Genomic DNA, 26,402 nt, shown 5'->3' on the forward strand with positions numbered 1-26,402 from the left:
TGCTGACTTTCAATTCCATCAAATACTCCCCTTGTTCTTGTATTCCAGGACAGGCTGGGTTGTCATTATACCGTTACTCATTATTTAAATTATAAACCCCTCTAGCTGGGCAACAAGGCTTCTTTAAGAATGTAAGAATGGCCATACTGGGTCAATCTAATGACCCATCTACCCCACAATCCTATCTTCCGACTGTGGCTGGAGCCAGATGCCTCAGAGGGAGTGAACAGAACAGGACAATTCATAGGTGCTGGAACTAGGGATGCTGGGGGTGCTGTTGCACCCCCTAGCTTGAAGTGGTTTCCATTATACACAGGATTTACAGTTTGGTTCAACGGCTCTCAGAACACCCGTTATACAAACTGTTCCAGTGCCCCGGAACAATTTATTGAGCGATCCATCCCCTGTCAGCCAGCCTCAGCTTCTGGCAGTCAGAGACTTAGAGACACCCAGAGCATGGGGTTGCATCCGTGATCATCATGGCTAATAGCCATTGTTGGACCTGTGTTCCATGGACTTATCTAATTCCTTTCTGAACCCAGTTGTACATCTGGCCTGCACAATATCCCCTGCCAATGAGTTCCACAAGTTGACTGCACCTTGTGTGAAGTACTTCCTTATGTTTGTTTTAAACCGGCTGCCTATTAATTTCATTTGGTGACCCCTAGTTCTTGTGTTATGTGAAGGAGTAAATAACCCTTCCCTATTCACTTTCCACATAATTCCTGATTTTATAGACCTCTATCATACCCCCCCCCTTAGTCGTCTCTTTTCCAAGCTAAACAGTCTCACTCCTTTTAGTCCCTCCTCATATGGAAGATGTTCCATACCACTCATCATTTTTGTTGCCTTTCTCTGTACTTTTTCCAATTCCGATATATCTTTTTTGAGATGGGGCGACCACATCTGCACGCAGTATTCAAGATGTCAATGTGCCATGGATTTATCTAGAGGCAATATGATATTTTCTATCTTATTATCTATCCCTTTCTTAATGATTCCCAACATTCTGTTTGCTTTTTTGACAGCCGCTGCACACTGAGTGGATGTTTTCAGAGAACAACCCATGATGACTCCAAGATCTCTTTCTTGAGTGGTTAGAGCTAATTTAGACCCCAACATTGTGTATGTATATTTGGGACTGTGTTTTCCAATGTGCATTACCTTGCATTTATTAACACTGAATTTCATCTGACATTTATTTGCCCAGTCATCCAGTTTTGTGTCTTGTGCAACACCAAGCACAGCACATATATATTAGTGTAGGGAGAGAGCTCAAAACTTCCAGTGCCCAAAGTCACAGTTACAAACTCCTGACACCTGAACTGTGGGAGCGCTCATTAATAATTAGCTGTTAGCAGTAAGGGATCTATGACACACTGGTGAGCAGGTCCCATTCCACCCAGTAGAGGGCAGTGGTGCACACGCATATGACTCAATGCGTTTTATCTATATAGATATCATTCACATATAGTATCATAAATCCAATATCTTAGGTTAAATCTGAGACTTTGCTGCTAGTTTAGGGAATACTATCTTTATAATGAAAACATTACGTGATTTTCAGCTTCCAAAAGAATGAAGTTCCCATAAATCAAGAAATCACACTTTAGTCTGGTTGTATATGGAGATGATGATTCTCTCATGCTCTCATTGTCAAAAGTTACACATCTGAAAAATGATTGTAAATCAAGGGGAAAATAACTTTCCAAAAACGCATCATATGGCAGGGGTTTCAACCTTTTTCTTTCTGAGGTCCCCCTAACATGTTATAAAAACTCCACGGCCCACATGTGCCACAACTGTTTATCTGCATGTAAAAGCCAGGCTGGCTTTAGGGGGTAGCAAGCAGGGCAACTGCCCAGGGCCCTACGCCACAGGGGGCCCCGCGAAGCTAAGCTGCTCAGGCTTCAGCTTGAGGCCCAGTTGGCAGGCTTGGGGCAAAGGGGCTTTGGCTTTCTGTCCTGGGCCCTAGTGAGTCTATTGCTGGCCCTGCTTGGTGGACCCCCTGAAACCTGCTCTCGGCCCCACAATGGGCCTCAGACCCCTGGTTAAGAACTGCTGCCATATGTCACCACCTTCCGAACAGTGTTGGGAGAAGTCCAAGTAATTCAAAGTTCATTCAAAATCCCCAGATGTTATTTCAAATATTCGTTATTCTTATTTCTTTTGATTTATAAAAAACTTTTTTAAAGAGCCCACCCTACCCTGCAGGTAACAAAAAATGACATAACACAGCTCCCATACAAATCCAACAAATAACAACCACTACATACAACAAATTAACCAACCGATCAACCAACAAAAAACACCATCTTCCCCAAACATACCAACCCTCAGCCAAGCGTACCAACCCACCGCTGATAAATCAACATAATGCCAAACTCATTCCCGGAGTTAAGCCGGGGATGAATTTGACCCATTGTGAACTGAACAGGTATGGAAACACAGACAAAATCACAACACAGCCTCATATCTAAATAGTATGCTTGACTGGAGGCTGGTGTGCTTGGAGAAGATGGTGTATTTTTACATTAATTTTGGTTGGTCTGTTGGTTGATTTGTTGGGTGTAGTGGGTGTTATTTGCTGGATTTCTATGTGGGACATGTTATGTTTTGTCACCTGCAGGGTAGGATGAGCACTTAAAAAAGTTATTTATTTATTTCTTGGAATTTCCTCTGGTAAGTAGATTTGAAGGGCCCAATCCTGCTCATGCTGAAATTAAGGAAAGTCCTGTGCTCAGAGGACTTGCTGGTAAGGCCACAAATAGATACAATTTCACATTTTTGCATTTTAATCTTTTTGCCTCCAAATATCTGATAAACAGCCAAATCGCTGCTTCACATGGGAAAGGGAAAGCCGGGTCATGGAAGCACCGAAAGCATGGCTTGGCTAGCAGCATTTTATCAATAAAAATCAATAAAATATGTTTATTGTGAACTGCCAGAAATCCCTAAATATGTCCTTCGGATTTCATGGACCAGTGAGTGGCTATGGTCCATGCCATAGCAGGTTCAGATAATAATGAGGACAACATATCACAGATTTATCAAGGTACACCTTTGCCTCACTGCAATCAGTGGAGCTCCAAGTAAGTGTCAGGGTCTGCCTGTGTGGATCTGATCCCAGGTTTGTACATGTAAAACAATCCATTCCCTCACCACTGAAATACAGGCACATCGGAGGTGGAACACGGCAGCTTTTTAACAGCAACACTAAAGCGCGGTTTAGAAGGATTAGTGAAGATGAGAATTTTAGGCATGGCAGGATGCAATAACCTAGACCAGAATTCGGCCTGGAAAGCAATGCACTTACACTGGTGTCAAACCAGAGCAACTGGTGAATTAGACCCCTTCTGTTTATTTTCATTTTGTGCGCAATGGAGTCCTTTCAACATGCTGTGCGTTGTGCTGCTATTTCACTGTGTTTTCCCCAGAATACCGACACCGCTGACATTCCTTCTGGGAGTCAGTTCACAACAGACTAAGAGCAGCCTTAGGGAGGCCAGGATCATTATCCCCATTTTATAAATGGGGAAACTGAGGCAGAGTCATTAGCTAATTTGCCCAAGACCACCCAGCAGGTCAGCAGCAGAGTCAAGACTAGAACCCAGCTCTCCTGAGTCCCAGTCCTCTGACCTATCCACCAGTTTACCTGAGAATAATGGAACAGTAGGAACAACGCATAGGAATTTTGCAAATAAGCCTGTGCCAGAAATGCTCTTAAAATCTGGAAGTTGAGCACTTATGAAATTTAAGGTGAAATCCTGGCCCCAGTGAAGTCAGTGGGAGTTTTGTCCTTGACTTCAGTGGGGTCAGAATTTCACCCTTGAACTTTAATTCTAATAAGAAAAAGACTTAGCACTGACTTCACGGGTTCATAAAAGTTCTGCCAATCAAGCATTCCTGTATTTTTATTTCCTTAGATCATAATAAAATAATTTGTTAGCAGGGATGATCTTTCTTTTCTTTCATTTTTACTGCTTGTAATATTGCTCTGGAGCTGCTCATGGAACCTGGAGCTTTTCAGACAACTTTATTCATAAAATCAATACATCATTTTGTGAGACTAACTTTTCTCTCTGAGGCTCAAATTAAAAACCAAACAATGCTTGTTTTTTGGTGACCTAAAATCCCGAGGCTGACATCTCAGAAAACAGTCTGGAACTTGTAATAATACCCAGTGCTTATACAGGGCTTTTCACTCTTGCAGCTCAAAACCCTTCATAAAGAAAAGTATTATCTTCAATGTACAAGCGCGGAAACTGGGGCCCAGAGAGGTAAAGTCCTGTCTCCCAGTTCTGTGCTCTGCCCACTGGGCCCCACCCTGATAAGACTGTGAGGTTTGTCTTTACTTTCTTATGTGAGGACAAAACCCCAAAAGCAACAGGGGAAAATGCTGCCTGAAGCCTGAAATTGGAAAAATTGAGGTTTTCATTAATTATTATTATTACTGCCCACTGTTCTGGAGTGTGGCTCCTTTTTCCCCGCTAATTACACAAAGGATTAAATCCTTCCTCACAGGCACACATAAAACCTTAAAGCTCCTACATTTGCTTGTATTGTGCAGGGTGTGGAAGTGCTTGCCCAGACTCGCTCCTTAGGGTCAAGATGTAAGGCCTAGGACGAAACCCATAGAGGGCAGTATATTTTGGGTCCCTCATCTCCTTCCTCCTCAGACAGTGATTTCCAGAGGGTTAGCCTCTCTGTTTTTCTATTGCCTGCTGCTCTTTGAATAGCTTGGGGCTGAGTGTACTGGGAGTGGAGGGGAAAGCGGTAAAGAAGTAGGGAGACAGCAAAAAATTATTGCTCTCTTTTCCTGCTGCCCTTTTGACAAACAGGTGGCTCCCTTGTGCCTCTGCCTTTCTATTTAAAAGGACCAGTGTATGTGCACATCGTGCCAGGAGAAAGCTGGATACAAACAAGCAGCTTGGCAGGACGATGCAGGGATCGGAAGAGATGGCTCTGTGTGTAGAAGACCCATGTCACGTTCATATCAATAACCCACCCCCAATATGTGTTCCCATGTGAGGATTTCCTCATATTTCTGGCTGAGCGAAAGAGCACGGACACCCTGCCTGGCCTCTTTCCCAGCCAGCCCTCGGGACGGGGCAGTGCCCAGCGGTCTCGGTGGCGGGTCCGAACACGTGCTGTGCGTCAGCTGAACCTGCAGCAGGTGCAGGTCTAGGCACAGGACCAGCGAGAGCCCTGCAGATACGGCCGGGCAGCATCACCTCGCCTCTGCCTGGGGTGACACCCTGATACCCCCCACGCCGGCCCAAGATTCGGGCCTTTGTCTTATATTTGCAACTATCCTCCCCATACGCACACACAAAAAAAGTCCTGATTTTTCACACTTGCTACCTGGTCCCCCTACCTCTGCCCCCCCAGCTCTGAGCCCCCTGTGCATGGGGGGGCTGAGCACCAAGGGTGCCCCCCTTGCACTGCAGGCTGAGCCCCCTGTACTTGGGGGGCTAGGCACCAGGGGTGCCCCCCTTGCACTGCAGGCTGAGCCCCCTGTACTTGGGGGGCTAGGCACCAGGGGTGCCCCCCTTGCACTGCAGGCTGAGCCCCCTGTACTTGGGGGGCTGGGCACCAGGGGTGCCCCCTCGCACTGCAGGCTGGGCGCGGGGGGGCTGGAGCGGCCCGGCCCTGCCTGGGGGAAGGAGGGGGAGGGGCAGGGCACCAGCTGCTGCGGCAGGCGGGGGGAGGGGCGGCGCCAGGACTCTCCCCCCCCCCGGAGCTGGGCGCAAGGTGATGACGTTGACGTGACCTTTCAACTCCCCCGTGTGTGGGGGTTTTTTTGGGAGGCCCAACATGGCCGCTGTCTCGAGCGGCCTCGGGCCCGGCCTGGGCGGCTCGGCGGGGGCTGGCGGGCTCGCCCGGCTCGGCCCGGCCCGGCCCGGCCCGGCAGGCCGCTGCCGCCCCGCAGCAGCAGGCCCCGGCGCGGCTGGGGGCCGAGCGCTGTCCCGGCGCGGGGGCCCGGGGCGGCCGGCCGGGCGCGGGCCCTGCCCGGGGCTGGGCTGGCCGCCGTGGGGCTGCGCGCAGCGCCGAGCACACGCGGCTGGGGGCCGGGCCGCCCCCGGGCCAAGGATCCGCACAAACAACCCCCCCCCGCCCGGGGCTGTCCCGGGGCCACGCTGGGGTCCTGCCCTTGGCCCGGCCCCAGCAGCCTGGCCCGGTCCCCCCGGGACACGCCAGGATCAGGCCCGGGATAAGCGAGGGTCTGCAGTCCGTTGCCCCAGTGAGACCCCTGGGGGGGGATTAGCAGCCCCCCTTCGCCGTGAGCCGCCCTGCGGAATTGGGGGCAGGGGGATGGCGGACCCGAGCCCTTTTTATCCTGATTATTTCACCCCGAAAGGGGCTGTGAGGAGGCATTTCTCCTGAGCTGGCAGCTCGGCTTGAGGAGCGATCTGGGGAAATAGTCGGTCACAAGAGCCTGGGAGGCAAATCGCCCTCCTGGGTGTTCAGTGTCACTGAGCCTGGCTAATGGGCTAGGGGCACCAAGCATCCTCCAGGGGGGAAATGGAAGAACATCCCATATGCCAGCCTGCTCCTACCTCCCCCTTTGCTGGCTGCAGATTGTGTGCCCGGGCAGGTCAGGTTACCCACCTTTTTCATAGATCTTGCCATGGCAGGAGGCAGGATCTTGATCGAACAACTGCTCTGCTATTAGCTATTAACTCATTTCACACCAACCCCTTATCCTATACAAAGACAGACCCAGGAGTGAAGGTTTTTTTGTTCCAGAAGACAAGCCTGTTTAGGGATTGTAATCACCATGGAAATTGGATTTCATTTATATTTGTTTATACTCACACGTATGTCTTCGACACTGATACCTATCTACTGTCCAAACCTTTCTGATACACCAGTAAACCTTTCAGTCCCTACCTCGTTTATTTAATATCCAGATCTGTTTCTGGAAGCCCGGGGTCTGGTAGCAGAGCAATTCCCAATAAAATAAGTCATTTAGAAGCTTGACATCACAGCCTCTTCTGTTCTGCAAACCACACTTTGCCCCTTGGAGATGTGGATAAAACTGCCTTGAGTCGCCTTTGCTGGACCCCATAATGAGTAAATCCAATGAGCATTCTCTTCCCAACCCTGACAAGTTGGATGAGTTGCCCCTGGGTCTTTCTGCTGGGCTTTACAATTGCTAAATAGGGTTAAAAAATAAAACAATACACATCACCAGCTACCTCACCTCTGCTGTGTGTGTGATGCCTTCGTAAACCTGTGTTGTTTTCTTGGAATGACTCTCAGACACACCAGCTCTGTGTAGCCTATCCATTTCTTTTTCTTTCTTTTTTTCCTCCTTCCTTGTGATGATTTGTGAGACCAGAATGACTTTGATTTCAGCAAGTTTGCTGTTTATTCACGTCACAAGTTTGACAGCTTTACACCAAATCAGATTGCTGGGATTCAAGAAAGCTCTCAGGCGTCACTGGAAGCTCCTTTAGATTAGAACTCGCCTCCCCTGTCTTTTCCCCCTTCAGAGCCAATTAAAGCTCGCTGGGGCTTTAAGAGGAAACGTGCTCCCAAGCCCTGCATCTCCTTCTGCCACTAAAATGGTAAGTGCTCTTTGGATCTCTCTCGACCTGAAGTCAGAGGGGGAAAGCTGGTATTTTGTCTTGAGGGTTTGCAATGTATTTTGTGCCCTGTTTGTTTAAGATTGGTAGTGAGGAAGCTTACCCTGTACCTGGAAACCCATAGCTGTGGGGGCTCATTTTTGAGGATCTAAGCTTTGTCATTGCCTTGCAAAGATTTCTCACTTGCAGCAGGTTTGGCTTATCTGGGGGGGAGCCACACACTTCCAGAAACGAACCCAGACTTTTCCTGATCAGTGGGACCATTGCAAATTTGCAGAGACTGGGCACCGACTGGATGTGATTCTCCTAACTTTGTGTAGACGGTTGGAAGACTTTAATAGCCAGTGACTCTCAAGATAGGTCTGGATCGCTTGTTCCTTTTAAACGAACTAGTGTTTCCAAGCGAATTGAAGCGAATGAGTGTCGCTCTCTCGCATACCTTTGCTTGGTGCCTTGATGCTGGAGCTGATGTGTGTGCTAGAACTGCAGAAGGTGGTGACTCACCGCGAGGTACTTCGAGGTAGCAGCCTAAGGCTGTTTAAAGCCCAGGAGGGAGTGCATTCGCTCTGATTTCTGTCTCTCCTTCAGAGGTGACCCTGCGTGTTAATATGCTGGAGGAAGGGATAGATGGGCGTACAGGGAATCACTCGGCGAACTGGAGGCGAAGCTGTGGATGGGAATATACATGTAGGCTAGCAGGCTAGTAGGATCGCAGCATCTAGTGACGGTGGTTTGGGCTACACGGCTGGGTCGCACTCCCTCTGCATCCGCAACAGGCTGCCTGGCGGCTGTGGGCAAACCTTCGCCGTTGGCTGCAGCGTGGGTCTTCCCAAGTGTCAGAGCCCGGGCCCCTTTGAGCCTGGGATATCTGGGGGAGAATCACCCTGGAGGATCAGCGGCTCGGGTGGGAGGAGAGAGCAGAGGGGGGCACCCCGGGGCACGGCCAGCCGCCGTCGCTGCAGTGTCTGGGGAGCTGTGGGTTGGGCGGAGAGGTGGGACGGAGGTTTGACCGAGCTCAGGAGCACAGCAGAGAGCTGGGGGAAAGCCGGGGCAGGTTTGAGGCGCTGACTAAAGATGCTCGCAGCTCATGGTTTTGCCACCTCTAAGCACCTCTCTCCTATCGGGGCCTGGTGGCTGCGACCCTGTTTAAAAGGAAACCCCCGGCAGTGGGACCCGGAAAACCCTTCCTCCACCTGGGAGAGGTCTCCTGCCTTTGAGAAGCCAGCGAGTGGCTGAGCCTCTGGCCTCTCTCCTGGTTTAAAACTCGGTTTAACTGCCGGGGATGACCCCAGTGAGACAGGGGGATCGAGCCCCAGCCCAGACAGCGGGCTGCTCAGCACTTGGTTTTACACACGCCTCTAATTTCTCCTGTCTCTGCCTTTCCCTCTCCCCGCGCCCTTGTGTTCACTTCACAGAGCACCATTCTTTCTTGCCAAGATCCGTACTTTGTAGGGGGCCCGGGCCACGATTGCCCCTATTCCGACTCAACGTCAGCAGCCAGTGTTGATGTTTCCAAGGAGACTTGGGTTTCTTTCTGGGCTTCTGGTCTCCTGGACGACACCAGCGAGAACCAACAAGAAGGACAGGCCCCGGGTAGGTTCTGCGGCTCCTTGGCTGCCGGGAGCTTGCAGCCGAAGATGCCGGGGTGAATGAATGCGCCAGCCGGAGCGGAGCGGATAACGCTTTCGCTTCTGCACCCGCTGGGGAAGGAAGGGCAGGTCCCCACCTTTGAGCGCTCCCTGGATCGGGCGCCTGGAGGGAGGGGACATGAAGTGCGAGCTGGAGACCGTGCCCCGGCCCGTGCGCAGCGCTCCCGGCTCCGCGGCCCAGAGCGGGGGGCTTTGACTCGGGAGCACCCTGGAGAGGGGGCGCTGAGCCGCTCCTCCGTGCTCTCCTCCGAGCTTGTTCCCAGAGCCCATTCGCTTTGCGGTCAGCGCTCACATGGGCCGCCCTGGGGCCCGGCCGATCCCCTTCCGCGGGCTGCCCCCTCCCAGGGCGCAGGCTGCGACTCCAGCGCCGTGTCTACACGGCAGCTTCCCCTGGCGCAGCGGGGAAGAGCCGGTCCGGCTTTTGCTGGGGAGCTGCAGCCCCGCGGGGTGGCTAGCGGGGCTGACTCTGCGGGCGGAGCTGGCGGGGACACGGGCCCTCCCGGGTACTTCGCAGGCAGCTCCCGGGGGATGTTCTCAAGGTCTCCGCGCAGAACCAGCTTCTGTTTGTCTTTTCTGGGGAGACAGGATCCCCCCAGCTGACGGCACTGGAGGGGGACTCGGGAGATTTCAGTTCCCAGGTCTGCCAGAGACTCCCTGTACGGCCTGGGGCACATCACTGAGTCTCTGGGACCCACATCCTCAAAGGTAGTTCAGTGCCTAACTCCCAGGGGAATAATAGGAATTAGGCACCTAAGAGCCTTTGAGGATTTGGGCACCTGTGCCTCCGTTTATGCATCTGTAAAATGGGGGTGGCAATCCTTCCTTTCCCTCACCCTTTGTCTGTCTGGGTTAGTTAAGCTGCAAGCTCTGTGAGGCAGAGACTGCCTCTCACTCTGTTTTTATACAGCACCTAGCACACTGTGACCCTGATCTCATCTGAGGCCCATGGATGCTACCATAATAAAACCCAATACTACTAATCATTATAATAATTATACACTCTGGGCCATAGTTTTGATTTTAGCAGAGTTGTACAACAAAGGAGAGATTATATGACCATGCTTCCTGCAGACCGGCTTGGGTACTGCACTGCAGTTTTCCCCTGGGGAGGGGGTGAGATAGAGAGCAAACCCCAGGTGAGGTTATGATAGTCATGTTGCCTACTGTCCACACCACTGGAAAGCCCTCAGAGTCTATGGTGTTGGGGTGCCGCATGACCCTGTGTAGAATAGAAAGTACAGCCGTAGCGCATCAGGCTTTCAATCAGAGAGGTCCTGGTTCGAGGCCCTGTAGTCCCCTCCCTGGCAGGAAGGTTAGCTCCTTTCATCTCTAGCTTCCATGATTACCCATGATCTGAAATGGTGTTGGGAACTCACCTCTTGTACCCAGCACTTTGTATCCATAGATCTCATAGCCCCTTTTGAAGATGGGGGGAAACTGAGATAGAGAGTGAAGTGACTTGCTCCAGGTCACAGCAGAGCCCAGAATGGAACCCAGGCGTTCTGAGTCCTAGTACAATGCCCTGGCCACTGGCCTAGGTTGCCTCACAAATAACTTTCCCAAGCTTTGGTTCCTCTTGTAAAGCAGAAGAATTTTAAACAAAGAATAAAGAGCACAAGGAAAAATACCCACCAGATGCCAAAGGTGTCTTATAACAAACTCGGATGATTTACTAATTTATTATCCATTTTTAAAGGACCACTCTTTGCTGCTTATCAAGCGGTACAATCTTTCCTTGATTCAAATGAAGTAAACAAGAGGGATTAAAATAAACATGATTGTAATTTTACGCTTGGTTTGGAAAATGTGGTTTTCGGTTTAATCACTTTGATGTCTGTTTTTGTCCAGACCAGTTCTGTGGCTTGGGTTTTACTATTCCAGATGACACGTGGCAAGGAGATCAGCTGTCCTCCCAGCTCTACAGAAACAAACAGGTAACATTTCAAACAACTCACACACTGGAGAATGGAACCTTTATTTACAGCTTTAAAATGTTCTTCCACCCAGCATCCCTAGAATTTCATTTTACAGTTGGCTAAAGCTCTGGGTCAATAGATTGTGTTCATAAATCTGTTTCTCTGTGCAGTGAGTATGGAAAACATTGGCAGCCTGAAATCTTGTATTTTTTCTCCTTCCTTATGTTGATTTGTGAAACTAGAATCACTTCAATTAGCAGCAGCGTTGCTGTCTGCCCATGTCACAAGTCCAGCAGCTTCATACCTGATCAGATTGCTGGCTTCCACCAAAAAAGCAGAGGCATCACTGGGAACTGCTTTAGGGTCTGAGGCTGCAAAGACTTACGCTCGCGCGGAAGGTTGCTCACATGACTAGTTCTGTTGACTGCAGTGGGGGGACCCACTTGAGCAAAGTTAGTCACATGCATGAGTCTTCGCAGGCTCAAGCACCAAGATTAGACGTCCCCTCTAGAGCTCTTTTCCCTTTTCCATGAGTGCTAATAAGCAGCAGGAGAGCCAGTGAACTCTCCAAGCTAAGCGGTTCCCATTGTAGCTGCTTGTACCTAGCTCAATATTTAGATCACAACAGAGTGACCCTGAACCAAAACACTTGGGGTGACATCTTGGCCCCACTGAAGTCAATGGAAGTTTGGCCATTGACTTCAATGCGGCCAGGATTTCACCCTAGGTCCAAATAGCCAAAAACTTCCTTTTCTTGCCCATTATCTGTCTTGTCTATTTAGAACATAATCTCTTTTGGGGAGAGATGTCTGCCACTGTATATATGTGCTGGACCTGGCACAGTGGGGCTCCAACTTCATTTGAGACTTGTAGGGTATGCCTGTTTTGCAGCAGGGAGCGAGCCTCCAGCCTGGGGAGACAGACTCATGCCAGCTCTCCTTGGCCTAGCACACTAAAATTAGCAGTGTGAACTGTTGCATCGTGGGCAGCAATGAAGAACATAAGAACAGCCACACGGGATCAGACCAAAGGACCATCCTGATCAGTGGGCTGGGGCACATGACTTACGAAGAGAGGCTGAGGGAACTGGGATTATTTAGTCTGCAGAAGAGAAGAGTGAGGGGGGTTTTGATAGCAGCCTTCAACTACCTGAAGTGGCTTCACTTCAAAGCCAAAGAGGATGGAGCTCGGCTGTTCTCAGTGGTGGCAGATGACAGAACAAGGAGCAATGGTCTCAAGTTGCAGCAGGGGAGGTCTAGGTTGGATATTAGGATTCACTGTTTCACTAGGAGGATGGTGAAGCACTGGAACAGGTTCCCTAGGAGGTGGTGGAATCTCCTTCCTTAGAAGTTTTTAAGATCAGGCTTGACAAAGCCCTGGCTGGGATGATTTAGTTAGTGTTGGTCCTGCTTTGAGCAGGGGATTGGACTAGATGACCTCCGGAAGTCTCTTCCAACTCTAAGATTCTATGATCTTTCCCAATATCCTGTCTTCCGACAGTGGCCAGTGCCAGGTGCCCCAGAGGGAATGAACAGAACAGGTAATCATCAAGTGATCCATATCCCTGTTGCTCATTCCCAACTTCTGGCAAACAGGCTAAGGACACCATCGCTGTCCATCCTGGCTAATAGCCATTGGTGGACCTATCCTCCATGAACTTATCTAGTTCTTTTTTGAACCCTGTTATAGTCTTGGCCTTCACAAGATCCTCTGGCAAGGAGTTCCACAGGTTGTGTAAAGAAATACTCCCTTTTATTTGTTTTAAACCTGCTGCCTATTAATTTGGTGACCCTTAGTTCTCGTGTTATGAGAAGGAGTAAATAACACTTCCTTATCTACTTTCTCCACAACAGTCACGATTTGATAGACCTCTATCTTATCCCCCCCTCCCATATCCTAGCTGAAAAATCCCAATGTTATTAATCTCTCCTCATACGGAAGCTGTTCCATACCCCTAATCATTTTTGTTGCCCTTTTCTGAACCTTTTCCAATTCCAATAGATCTTTTTTGAGATGGGGTGACCATATCTGCACGCGGTATTCAAGATGTGAGCGTGCTATGGATTTATATACAGCTCAATCCTCTAATTTAAATAATGACACCTGGATTTGAATTTTTCAGCCTGCACCCATGTCTAGTTTATAATCTGCTCTCTCGCCCCTCCTTTTCTCTCTAGCCACATCTAGCTTAGTGAGCTAGGGATCCAGAGGGAAGCTTAAGTGCTCTTTGAAATGCAGAAGGAAGAAAACTGACAGCATTGTGAGTGAGAAAATCTCTGTGTATTTAAAGAGCTGTTTGCAGTTCATTTCCCTGCAGACCTCTATTATTCCTCTGCGGTTACAATTTTTCAAAATAATCTCTTCAAACATTTGCTAAAGAATAGGAGAAGTCAAATTTGAGACGTGAACAGTCATGCCACTTAGCTTTACAGGGACAAGGGGTTCTTGAGGATTGAATTCACAAAGCAAACACTAAAATCATCACATCCCACCAGGCCATAGAGCAGGGAATTTATCAGGTTACAGAGTCAAGAGAGCTAAGAAACGTCTATTCATCGATATCTGTATTTCACAGCTTCAAGACACCTTGCTACAGAAGGAAGAGGAACTTGCCAGGTTACATGAAGAAAATAACAACCTCCGACAATACCTGAATTCTGCCGTGGTTAAGTGTTTGGAAGACAAGGCAAAGGTACCGTGTTCAAACCTGCCATGAAAAAGCGTGTCTGTGAGAGAGAAGAGAATGAAGCATTTAGGTGAAATGCCTAATATGCAAATGCAAATAAACAGGTGTAAAAGGCCACATTGTGGGGAGGTAGCGTGCAAGAGGAAAGGCCCCTCTAACGCTCACCAGATTGGTGACCATGCACTAACCGATAGTGTGTGTCGTCGTGGTCGGCCTTGCCTATGTAGACAGGGTTAAGCCATGTGACAGCCCTGATCTTTAGCATTTATAGCTGATTTGGTTGATGATGCTTTGAGAGAGAGGTTTATAAGAAGCAATGGACTAACCCTAATCCCCTCAAACCAATGACCAGAACTCATTACACTGAAAGGGTACCAAAAAGCAAGGCATTTAGCATTTATCAGCTTCGGAGTCAATAAACTAGCTGTTTAGAAAGCAGAAGCACAAACCTGGGAATGGGTAACGGGGGGCATTCTGTTCTCAGCTCTGCTGCTGACTTGCCCTTGTCCTTGGGCAAGTCACTTAGCCTTTGGTGCCCCGGCCCCACCAGTTGCAGAATGAGAATGCTAATAGCTTAGCGGCCACCCTGGGGCCATCGGGGGGGGTGGGTTAATAAATATTTGTCAGGCTCTTTGGGATGCTGAGATTGACGGTGCTATTGAGGGGCTGAGCACTGTCGCTAAGGATGGGCTCACTCCTTATTCAGGCAAAGTAAGTGGTACCACAGGGCATGTGGCATGAGTGAAAACTGAGATCCTTGACAGAGGATGTCAAAAGGATAAGTGCAGAGGGAGTCTCTGAGATGCTCTCCTCACCTGAATTGCCCTAAGGGTGTGAGGGCTTGCCGCTTCAACCCATCCCCCTCCCCACTTGCCCCCACACACTGTGGATCCCAGGGCTATCTGCGCCGAGGCTCGCTCTGTGCTCCCCAGCCCACCTCCTACTCACTGGGAACCATGGGAAGCATATGCATGTTCCCCTCCCACCCAGCCCTGGATCTCTGGAGTCAGCATATCATGGGAGGTGACTGAGCCCCCGGGGCCAGATCAGATCCTGCTGGCAGCGTCGGTGTTGAGGACAGCTATACAGTGCAGGAGCTTTCATTTCATGGCTTACTGAGAGAAAAAGCAAACAAAGCTCTGGCTATGTTGACACTGTCGTATTCTTATCTCGTAGGAGTTTGGGCTGTTTCCAGAGACTGTACAGCACAAAATAATTAGTGCCATCCGCGTTTGCTAACTGAAAATGAGCTCCGGGTAAACTGTGTGCTTTATAAGAACGATGTTAGGCACCTGTTCAGATAAAGTCTGTGGCCAGAAACATGTTGCTTCTGGGGCTCTGGAGGATCAGCTTTTAATCTGCATGCTCTTCCCTGTTCTCTTGTATAGAAACTACTGCTGCACAGTGGCCAGAAGAAACACGCAATTCTCAAAAGTGGCAAGAGGAAATTTAAAGAGGACAGTTATCTGGCCCCTCGAGAGACTCCTAACCCCTCAAAAGCCAGGAGGAACCTACTCAGTGATTTTACTGCCTGCGAAGAACAAGCTACTCCACCCGTGGATACCTGGGTACTGCAAACCCTGGGACTAAAAGATATCAACACTATCGATGAGTCTTTATCAGCTAACTACAGTGCCCTGTCCTCTGAGCTTGGAAAAAGCTCATGCTGCCAGAGCCATGGAGAGGCAATGGACTACTGTAATGATGAGGACCCAATAGCTGCTTATGGCTGTGATCAGATGACTCCTATAACCAGCACTGCCACTCCTGGCAAGCAGCATTTACCTTACATCCAGCCACTTTCTTCAGCACCATATGCTTCCTTGACCCTGCCCAGCGATGCCCCTTTCCCACCTTACGGATTGCCTTACTTCGCCAATGACGTGTCACCAAACAAAACCGATGTGGCCTTTACAACCTCCCTGAGCCCCCACCGCAATGTCAAAACACACACCTTCCACCAGGGACAGGTCTTCGTGCGCCGAGAGGAGGACGGAGGCTGGAAATTCACCTGGGTCCCCAAGCAATCCGAGTGACTCCCTCTTGCCCCCACTTCTGAGCACTGCCATCAGTGACATGTTTACAAACACTTACAACTGCAGAAACCTTTCTTGCACTTAAGATTGATGCTGAGAACAGAAGCATCATCCCCTACAGGCTGTTATCTCATGCTCTCTGAAATGCTAGATTATATCATCCACCCATTCACCTCCGCACGCTCCTAATTCTTGCAGGAATGGCTCCAGATTGCCTTTGGAAATGTATCCGCGCAGGGCCAGATGTAAAACTAGCCCCCCATTCAGTTCAGCTCTCTCCACATCTGTGAGACCATCTACCACTACTTATTCACAACCCCTCCGCCACCAGCCAGCTTCTGCCATCTTGTACCTTCCTGGCTGAAATGTACCCAACCATTCCTGTTTCTGACACTCTGGTGACCACCCCTACCTGGACTGGGAAGCCAGGAGCTGGAGCAAGGTTTTTGGGAGGACAGTTAAGGAGCAGCGTCTCTGCCACAGCCCTTTTGTGCCGGCATCCTAGGAGACCACAGCCAGAGAATGAAGGCTGGTTCTCTGGCTGTTAGATCAGTGATGTTCTGGAGAGTGGAGCCCCCAGTGGCTGCATAAATTGCATAGGAGGAAAGCAATTGCTGATCTGTTGTCCTTTAATGTAATGCTTGGCTGGTTTACGTACAGTCACTTACGGCTGTCGTTTTTTGAGGCGTCCTCCAAATGAGCAGGATTTGCTCCCATTGCCTGCAGGTTGCCTTGTAAGTGACAAGCAACACGTCAAATCCAATGGGTGTTCTGCGCTAACCAAGCAGCTAGCACATTTACCACACGACGCTTTTCAAAGCTATTTCCCTGGTGAGACAGCTGTACTGGGCATGCGTTCGCGCTGTCTCTGGAAATACAGACAATGAGTCAAGCCCTCAGCAGCTGTCAATTGGTGTAACTCCACTGACGTCACCAACGGAGGGTCCGGCCCAATATATTGGCAGGAGAAGTTTTATATAGTGTGGAAAAAATATATTTGGTGCCTTACTAGCCACCACGAAAGACACATTCTTTTCCACTCACAATATTCTCTTGGCCCCACCACTGGTTCACGTGCTGTCTGGTACTGAGTCACTTCCAGGGACATTCCTTGGGTTGTCTTCAATATTGTGCTATGGGCTAGGGGAAACTCTTACTCATGAGAGCAGCCCTTATCACACTCAGTTTCTGCTGCTTTCACAGGGCTACTGTGGACAGTAAAAGCCACTCTTGTGAAGTCTGGCAGTTGCTTTCCATTCCAGAAAATGCCATGTAGACCGTTCAGTTCTGGTTTCCTTTGAGGGTGTGCGGGGATCCAACTTTACACAAGAGCAACGCTGGCCGGAATGCTGGTTTACAGAAATTGCTGTTGGTAATGACAGAATTGGGCTTTTCTAGTACACTTGCTCTGCGGAATGTATCCCTCAATTAAGGGGTACTATCATTGAGTGATTAAAGCAGTTGATTGCAAATCACGTCCCATTCGAGGTTCTACCACTCACATATCTCCCAGGGTTGTGAGGCTAAATACATCACTTTCTTGAAAGCGCATTCAAACCCTTGGGTTCAGTGTGCTAGTCAACTGCACCGTGCTTTTATTAAACTAACAACAAAATGAAGTCAACATACAGGAAGTCAACTTACCAACCACACATTTTATGTGACCCTTATTTGCTAATTTACCCCCCTTTGACTTTTTGATACTTAAATATTGGTAGCGTTGAAAACCAAGGGACCAGTCTGGCAATCCTGGCTCTCATTATTTGTCCTATTGATCTCAGTGCAACTGTTGTCCTTGTGTGAGTAAAGGTCCTCCGGTTGCTTATTTTAATATAAAATTTAGATACAACTTTATTCTATTTTGATGAGGATTAAAATCCATTTTCTATTCAAAATATTTGCTTGTGCCTTAGAATCTCAGTATTTTAGCTTCTGATTCAGGAGCTAAACTAATTCCTCCCATGGTATTTAAATCAACAAGCAAATCTCTATTTGTTCGTAACTTATTTTAAAATAATGAGGCAGGCTTTCCGTGCATAGAATCAACAGTTTAAATGCTTGCATTGGAGGAACATAAATTAATTAATGTTTAACCCAGTGCAATAATTTACACGAATTAAACCCCAGGAGTTTGATGCTGTTTCCATTGAAGCCGCTGGAGGTTTTGCCAGCTTCAGCAAGAGCAGGATCCAGGCTACTGTTGTTCCATAGCAATGTAATTTGCTGCTTAGGTATATTTTAAATAAAAGCAGAAAAGTTGTTCCTGGTAAAAATAAGTCCTCCTTTCTTTTCTTTTTTTTTTTTTTTATAAGCAAGACATTAGCCAGCTCTAGCCCAAACTGTATAGGATGATGCTGAAGAAAAGTACAGATAGGGTGATGTTTTGTACAGTTAAGGTTACTGTTGTACAGAGTGTAGACAATTCATTGCTTAATTCCCTTTCCTTAACATGAAATGTTTTTGTGTGTGTGTGTATGCTGAATACCATGCTCAAAATAATTAGACAATGTGACCACAGGATTAATCCTCAAGCTAGCTGAACATTTCTTATATATTTCAAAGCAACTACACAATGTGAGTACAGAGTGCAATTCTATTGCATGACTTTTAGTGCTGTAGAATTGAGTGCCTTTTACAACATTAAAAAAACAAGAGTTTTTTAATCGTAAAATTGATTTTTAACCCTAATGAATTAAAAATGAGCGATTAAGTCATCCTCTCTGTTTAATATCTTTCGTTGATATTTATAGATCACATGCTTCTTGGAGCAAAAGCCTTATTTTCCTCTGTTATTTACTGTACACCATTGGGGTGAAATTCACCCCCCTTAGAGGTCTAGCACGAAGTCTATGCAGCACTTAAGTCCCAACTAAACCCTCAAAATAGAGTTTAAATGAAACTTAATTGGTGCCTAGACCTTTGCCAGCCCTCTGATCAGGGATGAATTTCACCCTTCTCATTTAACAAATAAATTATAGAGCTGAGTGAATAATTCAGAATGAATAATTTATCCAGTTTATCCAATTTTTCCTGCAGTTTTGTCAGTTTTATTCCGCACAATATTTTAACTCTATGGTTTCCCACAGATTGTTCTCTAAGTATTTACTGTTTGAGGTCACTTTCGGTAGCTGGGACTGGCCAGATTAAGTCACAAGGCATTGCTTCTGTTCCATGATTGGTGAAAATACATGCCCCACGTGCAAATTTAAGAGTGTGCTTTGGGCAAATGTTGCAGCATGTGACTTTGAAATTTGCTCTTTGCAACCACTTACGCTAATTAAATTTAATGACACGAATGTTCACAGATAGCAAACACAAAATGATTATAAGAATTTAAGATAATATTCCTGAAATATTTTTATTTGCAATATTCATTTCGTTCTCACACAAAAACAGACGACATTTCCTCTAGAAACTGCATCAGCAATTGAGTTTGGATTTACCATGACACCAAGAGCACTAATTAAAAAAAGAAGAAGTCTTTCTTCCTTAGTTGGCTTACTACTTTTCCACTGTAAGAAAGTTAATCATAATGCCAAACTTAAGGAACATCTGTCTTTTACTGTTCCTTTCAAAAATTATATATTCCCCAAGGGCCCAATCCTGCTCTCATTGACTTAATCAAGAACAGGTTCAATATTAAAGTGTGATTTTGGGTTACACATTGTTCCTACTGTGATAAAATTGATGGTTTATGGTGGTCTAGTAAATAGGGGCCTGGACTGGGATTACTCAAGAGATTTGGGTTCAGTCCCTGGCTAACCTATATTCTTACTATGTGACCTTGGGCAAGTCATTTAATCTACTCCATTCCCCATCTGTAAAATGGGGCTAGTCCTTCCCTAACACACTAGGTTGTGAGTTTCAAAAGCAAATCAAGCAGTTAGTGCAAGGGAGTAGGAATCGGAAGTTCTGGATTCTGGCTTTGAGTCACTTACCCTTGTGCCTCTGCTCTTACTGGTCCCAATTTAAAGGGACCAGTTCTTATCAAAATGAATAGAAATTGGGACACCAGCTGTTGTACACTACGGGGGAAATTTGCTGTAATGCTAACGGCCAAGGGCCGGCAGGCCCAGATACCACTGAAATTCTGGTTCAGCCCTTGAAATGGGGTTTGGTTAAGTGAGACTTAACTGGTCCAGAAGCACTGGCTGCTGGCCCTTTGTGTAGGGGTGAATTTTACCCACTGTAAATATCCATCTTGTATTAACATATTTGTTTTATTTTTTTATCCGAAGGCGGGTTTTTTTCATTATGTGAATGTAACCGATGCCAGCTGCACATTTTAAACCCAATCTGTGTCTTTAGAAATGTGTGATAATATAAACGGCAATTAATTTAACACTTAATATTTAGATGTTTATGATTTGTGTGTATGTGTGTGATTGAAAAGAGGTTCTAATTATATGTAAGAGTCAATTTTATTCGCATCAGTAAGTTATGTCTAATAAAACCTGAAATAACCCTTGGGTGCTGTAAATCTCTTTCCTCCCAGTTCCCCATGAACCATCATTTATATACTGTAAGTTAAAATTCTCCCCTGTGACAGAACAGTGACTACGCACTTAAGGCCAATTTAAGTGGCACAGAAGCTTCACGCTGGCCCACAGTAAGTGCTGACTCACAGTCAGTGAATTTGTGCTCCTGCACAATATGTGCACAAAAAATTGTGCTCACCCACAAGAATTGTGACAATTATAAGTACACTTATTTAAGATCTAGCTCTGCAACCTTCCATTGACATTATTATAATAAAAATAGAGATCTCTGTGTAAGAAAACCACCAGGCGAAGGGATTATTGAAAGACTCTCCTGATATACTTCAGCTACATAAGCATATGGTGTTCGTTGATATCATGTTTATGGCCCACACCTACAGCACCCAACCTCCTAATACAGCGCCCACTGAAGTAAACGGGAGTTTTACCATCACCTTGGGTGAAAACAGAATCAGGCCTTTCACTATGAATTTTGGGTGATCAGTGAATGCAAGATTGGGCCACAGATCTAGGCTGGAGAAAGGTTCCACATTGCATCAGTGTGAATTGGCATGGTCTCTGCCCAGTTCCCACTGGGAAAGCATCCACTTTACGAAGCTATGGCTACTCCCACAGGTACCTTTGCTGGCAGTCTGATAAGATAGGCCAACGATTGACTGGTTCGTAGAGACTAAACTAGTCTCATAGTCCTTGGAGAGCTGTGCTCAGATGCATCATTTGAACAATGTACTGCCTATCCCATGCTGCACCTGCCTTAAGAGAGGACATCAGCCTCTAGCAACCTTCAAGCCAGTATTTTCCAGGACATTCTCTAAAATGACTTCACTTCATTTTTAATCCAGATAATTTATTTCCATGGAGACAAAATTCCTCATTCTACGCAGAGAGATACATTCTCATTATTTTCAATCTTTACATTGATCACAAAATGATGGATCACAAATGGAATTAAGGTATCATTTACGAGGCTGGAGCTAAGAGATAGAAAGCTTGAGTCAAAAATGCAAATCTTATGTAAGTCAATTATATCTGATACCAGAAGTAGAGCGGTGTCACTTATTAACTCCTTCATTGGCACTGCACGGGTTTATCAGTAACCATGCACCTGCTGGGACCAAAGAGAGATTCACTTTTCACTGGAATGTGAACTTCTTTATTGTTCATCAAGAAGACACATATTGAGCCCTCAGCTTTAACCCCTCATGCCTTCTAGAAGTCACATTTGAGTTTTAAACAGATATCTCAGACAAATCTTGGACTGCAGCCAGATACATATCCTCCAGCCATAGGCCTTGAACAGCTTAGGAATCATTTATAGGATGAGGTGTGATTCACCTAAGACTCCATCCCCCAAGTCATTCATCTGGTTTGTTCGCTGTGCATAATTTAACTATGTCATTAATAAACATTTCAATGCAGTGTTTGCAACCCCAACATATCAGCATTGTGCCAGGGCATGAGAACCAGAGTATAAAATTAAATAGGGAATGAATTTCCATGGGATTTAGGCTTCTTTGAAAATCCCACTTGTAGACAATAAAAGGGCTGTTTAATAAGAGCAACAGAGATTCCAACAGCCACTTTTGAACTGAGCATCAGGTGAAAAACACACTGGCTAGCACCATTCACTTGGTAAGAGTGATATTTTCTGTGTGTATAGCACCTTCCCTGTGATGATTGCTAAATGATCTCTGAACTTTAATGAATTTAGAGTCACAACACCTGTGTGAAAATAGGTCAGTACATCATCTCCATTTTACTGATAGGGAAACTGAGGCACAGAGGGATCATGACTTGCCCATGATCACTCAGTGGCTCATCAGCAGAAATAGGAATCCAACCCAGGCCTCATGACTTCCAGTTATGTGGCTTAAAGAAAAGGCCATCCTTCCACCCCATTTCCTGAGTGACTTTGGAGCCCTCCTTCCCCTTATTTAAAAACATGCTGATTTGAAGTAGATAGCTCATTGCTCTGGCCAAGGTGCTGAAACCAAAAGCTGGCTTGATCATTAAACACTTCTGCACATTGGAAACTTTGGTGTCGGGAGGAGCCTCACTACAGTTATTAGGAATCACAGTTTCAAATGCACTTTAAAACATAGATTCATAGATTCATAGATACTAAGGTCAGAAGGGACCATTATGATCATCTAGTCCGACCTCCTGCACAACGCAGGCCACAGAATTTCACCCACCCACTCCTGCGAAAAACCTCTCACCTATGTCTGAGCTATTGAAGTCCTCAAATTGTGGTTTAAAGACTTCAAGGAGCAGAGAATCCTCCAGCAAGTGACCCGTGCCCCATGCTATAGAGGAAGGCGAAAAACCTCCAGGGCCTCTTCCAATCTGCCCTGGGGGAAAATTCCTTCCCGACCCCAAATATGGCGATCAGCTAAACCCTGAGCATATGGGCAAGATTCACCAGCCAGATACCCAGGAAAGAATTTTCTGTAGTAACTCAGATCCCACCCCATGTAACATCCCATCACAGGCCATTGGGGCTATTTACCATGAATATTTAAAGAACACCATAGCGCTTCATCATTTTGCTTCGGCTAGTTAGCATATTGCCGGGAAACAGAAGGGGATGCAGCGAGACAAGCAAATAGGCACCAGTCAATTCCAAGCAGCCTAGATGTTTTCTCTTAAAATTTCCTACTGCTGCTGCCACAAATGTAGCACGATCAGTGGGCGCCCTAGCATAGATCAGCGCCCGGTGGCCACCAGTGCTTTAACCACCATGTCACCTGGAGCTTCTCTGAGCACTGTTACATGGCAGGGAGAGAGCGCCCTGTCTACACTAGCACTGCCAGAGCTGCACTAGTGGGGGCTTTGTTGTGTCACTCTAAGGAAAAGAATGTCTAGTGTCCGTACAATCAATAGGCCTTAGCCCAGCAGTCCTTAATTCCCACTAGTGTGTCTTGAGCCTGGCCTCCCGGGAACAGAGGGTCAGTGCCCAGACCAAGGGCACATCATTTGTGAGAGGGTTCGTTGTCCTCTCCCAGAGCCTGACCTAGAGTGCACTGAAGTCAATGGAAAGGCTCCCACAAGCTGCAGTGCTCTTAGGCTCAGACCCATCTAACCAGCCCTTGCAGCACATGGCCGCTCCTCTGTGACTGATGTGGCAGTGGGCATTACCCCTGCTAAACCCTGAGGGTCACTCCGCAAGCAATGGCAGTATTTACTGGAAAGCGACTCTCCTCAGTGCTACCATCCCCTAGGTTATCCTGTGAGCAAAGAGCTAGTCTCTATTGCCTGCCAGGAGAGGCCAGCCTGGGAAATCCCTGTGATCTGTGAAGCATTTTAGATCTTTGATTTCACAGCCCCCATTTATCTTATCAGGCATGGACTCCACAGGACACAATCACGTCATTGATACCAGTGACTTATTGCTGCTGTTATTCATTATTTGTCTGAGGGCAGCACCCAGAACGTCCAGCCAGGGCCCCATTGTACTAGGCCTGATACACACATAACGAAAGGGGGTCCCCTGCCCCCAAAGAGCTCACAATCTACTAAGGACTGGCAAACCCTCAAAAGGTTTGGCTGGTTCATGGTCAGATTCTGTTCACAGTTGCACCAGTAAGAATCTGGAGAAACCAGTTGGCTACAGCAGAGTCCCTCCAGAGTGACAGTGGTGGAAACGAGATCAGAATCTTGAGCTCAGTTTGAATGGTGCTTTGAGGCGTCACTGCGCAGTATCCGATTCCCTGGACCTGGAATCACAGGAGAACCAGCCTACTCGTGAGATTTCCAGCAGTACTAATAGGATGGAAATACGGCGAGAATAGCCCTTCTGCTGCTATCTTAGTCTTCTTCCTCTCAGCCCACTTGATACCCAGCAGTGCAAGGATACCTGAAAATTAAGCCTAACTTTTATGAGTCCTCCAAAAGTTCTCCACGTTCATTCTGCATTTCAAGCAAAGGCTCCTGTTGCTTCTTTTCCCATCCATGCTGACCTGCTTTACCATGGGATGTGCATAATCCCAGCTGAGGTGTAACTCTGCACAGATATCCACATACACAGCCAACCGTCCCTGGGTCAGATTCTGAGCCAACTGACCATGGTGCAAATCCAGAGTTGCTCCCCTTCGTTGTAGCCAGTGAAGTTACTCTGGACTAACACTGCTGTCAATCTGATCAGAATTTGGCCCAAAGAGACTTGTGCATGTGTACTTGTGTGTAGGGTTATGCCTTGCCACCCCACGAGAAGAGGTGGACCTCCCAGGGCCACAGCAGCTGTCGCAAGGGGCTCCAGATCTGGGACAGCCAGCCATGCCCTGCCCCGCCATGAGGGGGCACCAGCAGTGAGTCCACCCTTCTACTCTCACTTAGTCAGAATTAGAATGAACTCTGGTCGAGCAAGTCAGAGTGAAGTGGTCCCTCCTTGCACCAAAGAGGAGCGTGAAGCATTAAGCCTTCCCATGGTCATTTAATATCCCCGTTAATCCCTGGGTCCTGGCCTAATTCTATTATGGATAGTTCTGTTCTGCCTCCCTAAATGCCCCTGGACACTTCAGATTGATAATCTCCATTACACAACACTTTACTCAACAGACTCCTTACTCTTCTGTGGAACAGTTGCAGTGTTCCCCCACAGAGACGGTTGCATTTCCGTGGTAGTGAATTAATGTATTTAAAGGGACAGATTTTGCTCTCAGTTACCCTGGCACAAGCCCACTGAGCTTAATGGGATTTAGCACCACAACCGAGAGCAGAATTGTGCACAAATTGCTTTGGGATCCTTTTGAGGGACATGAAATCCTTTTTATTACCTTTGTGGCCCATTATAGTCACTTCAGAGGAGCGTGAACATTTGCTGCCTGTTAGCCATTTAATTACCAAACTCTTGCTATTATGTAAATATTTAACTACAACGGAGGAGAGTAAATCAGTGTAAAGTGATCCTGTTCCATTCCACTGGGAACAGTAAATCACATGCTGTCCAGACTGCTGGGCTACACTGGCAGAGCAGATAGACGGGAAACCAGGGGTGGCACACCTCTAATGTTAGGATCTGTGCTGATACCATGCTAACGGCAGTGCCTGGTCAGTACCATTAGGCAAGCTGTTTAGCTGGAAAGCCACTGCCAGGGCACCTCAGACATTTGCGGAGGGCGGGTAGCAGTGATGGGGTCTACCAGCGATCCATGAACCCTCCCAGACAGTTCAGCTAGCTTGGCTCAGGCAGGCAAAAGCTTTTGGTGCTAGATCTACAGGGTGCCTGACCAGAGCAGGTACAAGCCCCAGAGAACAGATGCCGTTTGGGTCTCAGTAAATTACAACACCCAGCTGCCATTGATGCATAGGAGGAAGAGGAAAGGAGTGGCTGGTGGTGGGTGGATTCTGTTCTCATTCATTTGCTGGTATGGGCAAGTCCTTACAAATCATAATGTCTATTGCTTACATAGCATGTCTCCTCGGTAGATCTCAATGTGTTTCACACTCTTTTTTTAACCCTGTGTTATTATTTCTTTTTTACAGATGGGGAATTGAGGCACAGAGCAGCTAAGTGACTTCCAAAGGTCACACAGGGCATCCGTGGCACAGCAGGGAATCCAACCCAGTCCCCACCTCCTAAACCAGTTCCCTAACTGTGGATAATCCTTCCCCTCCGGGGCAGCATATCCCAATCTATTGTGAGGCAGTACCACTGCAGGGCCTGTAGCTATGGCAATGCGGAGGGCGGGTAACAGGGGAGGGGTCTACCACAGATCCAGGTCAGTTTACACGGTTAAATTCGTGTCATGGGTCTGTGTACTGCACCTTTCATTTTCTAGGAATCTCGCAAGGGAGCTGCTGTTTTGTGGTGCATGTTACAGAGAGAGGGGCACGCTATGCTCTCTCTCTCTCATGGAGACTTGACATTTGTTCTGTCGTCTTTTGATGTGTCCCTTAATCTACAGTAAATTGACAGTGTGTCCAACTGAAGGTAAAGGACTGCTCTTTGGTTATCGAAAACAACAATAATAAATCTGTGGGTCATATGTGTCCTGAAACCAGAGCCACATGCAGTGGGTGAAT

At 47.4% G+C, this 26,402-nt stretch overlaps 2 protein-coding genes across 4 annotated transcripts in view; one reads left to right on the plus strand and one right to left on the minus strand.

The window, feature by feature from the left end:
* OSTN (osteocrin) overlaps positions 1-7,991 on the minus strand; it is a 172,651-nt gene extending 164,660 nt beyond the window's left edge. For both annotated transcript variants that reach the window (XM_074963342.1, XM_074963340.1), the window contains exon 1: positions 7,208-7,991. In XM_074963342.1, the coding sequence (XP_074819443.1) occupies positions 7,208-7,294 (87 nt within the window). In that variant the 5' untranslated portion in view covers positions 7,295-7,991. The remainder of the gene's footprint in view (positions 1-7,207) is intronic.
* GMNC (geminin coiled-coil domain containing) lies at positions 7,204-20,303 on the plus strand. 2 transcript variants are annotated; one of them, XM_074963339.1, is made up of 5 exons: positions 7,204-7,574; positions 9,008-9,237; positions 11,090-11,175; positions 13,733-13,849; positions 15,232-20,303. In XM_074963339.1, exons 2-5 carry the CDS (start codon positions 9,099-9,101, stop codon positions 15,877-15,879), a joined length of 990 nt encoding a protein of 329 aa, XP_074819440.1. In that variant the 5' UTR covers positions 7,204-7,574; positions 9,008-9,098; the 3' UTR covers positions 15,880-20,303. The 2 variants fall into 2 exon arrangements, with proteins under 2 accessions (XP_074819440.1, XP_074819439.1); XM_074963338.1 differs by having other exon boundaries at positions 7,208-7,574; positions 9,008-9,185.
* Positions 20,304-26,402: the final 6,099 nt, after the last annotated feature.

This window comes from Natator depressus, chromosome 9 (assembly GCF_965152275.1).
Source record: "Natator depressus isolate rNatDep1 chromosome 9, rNatDep2.hap1, whole genome shotgun sequence".
Classification (NCBI taxonomy): domain Eukaryota; kingdom Metazoa; phylum Chordata; order Testudines; family Cheloniidae; genus Natator; species Natator depressus.

What these genes read in the sequence shown, in the direction of transcription:
- GMNC (XM_074963338.1), top strand. An exon ending in ACAAGAAGGACAGGCCCCGG is followed by an intron (nt 9,186 to 11,089) that starts GTAGGTTCTGCG and finishes GTTTTTGTCCAG; the next exon opens with ACCAGTTCTGTGGCTTGGGT. An exon ending in AGCTCTACAGAAACAAACAG is followed by an intron (nt 11,176 to 13,732) that starts GTAACATTTCAA and finishes TGTATTTCACAG; the next exon opens with CTTCAAGACACCTTGCTACA.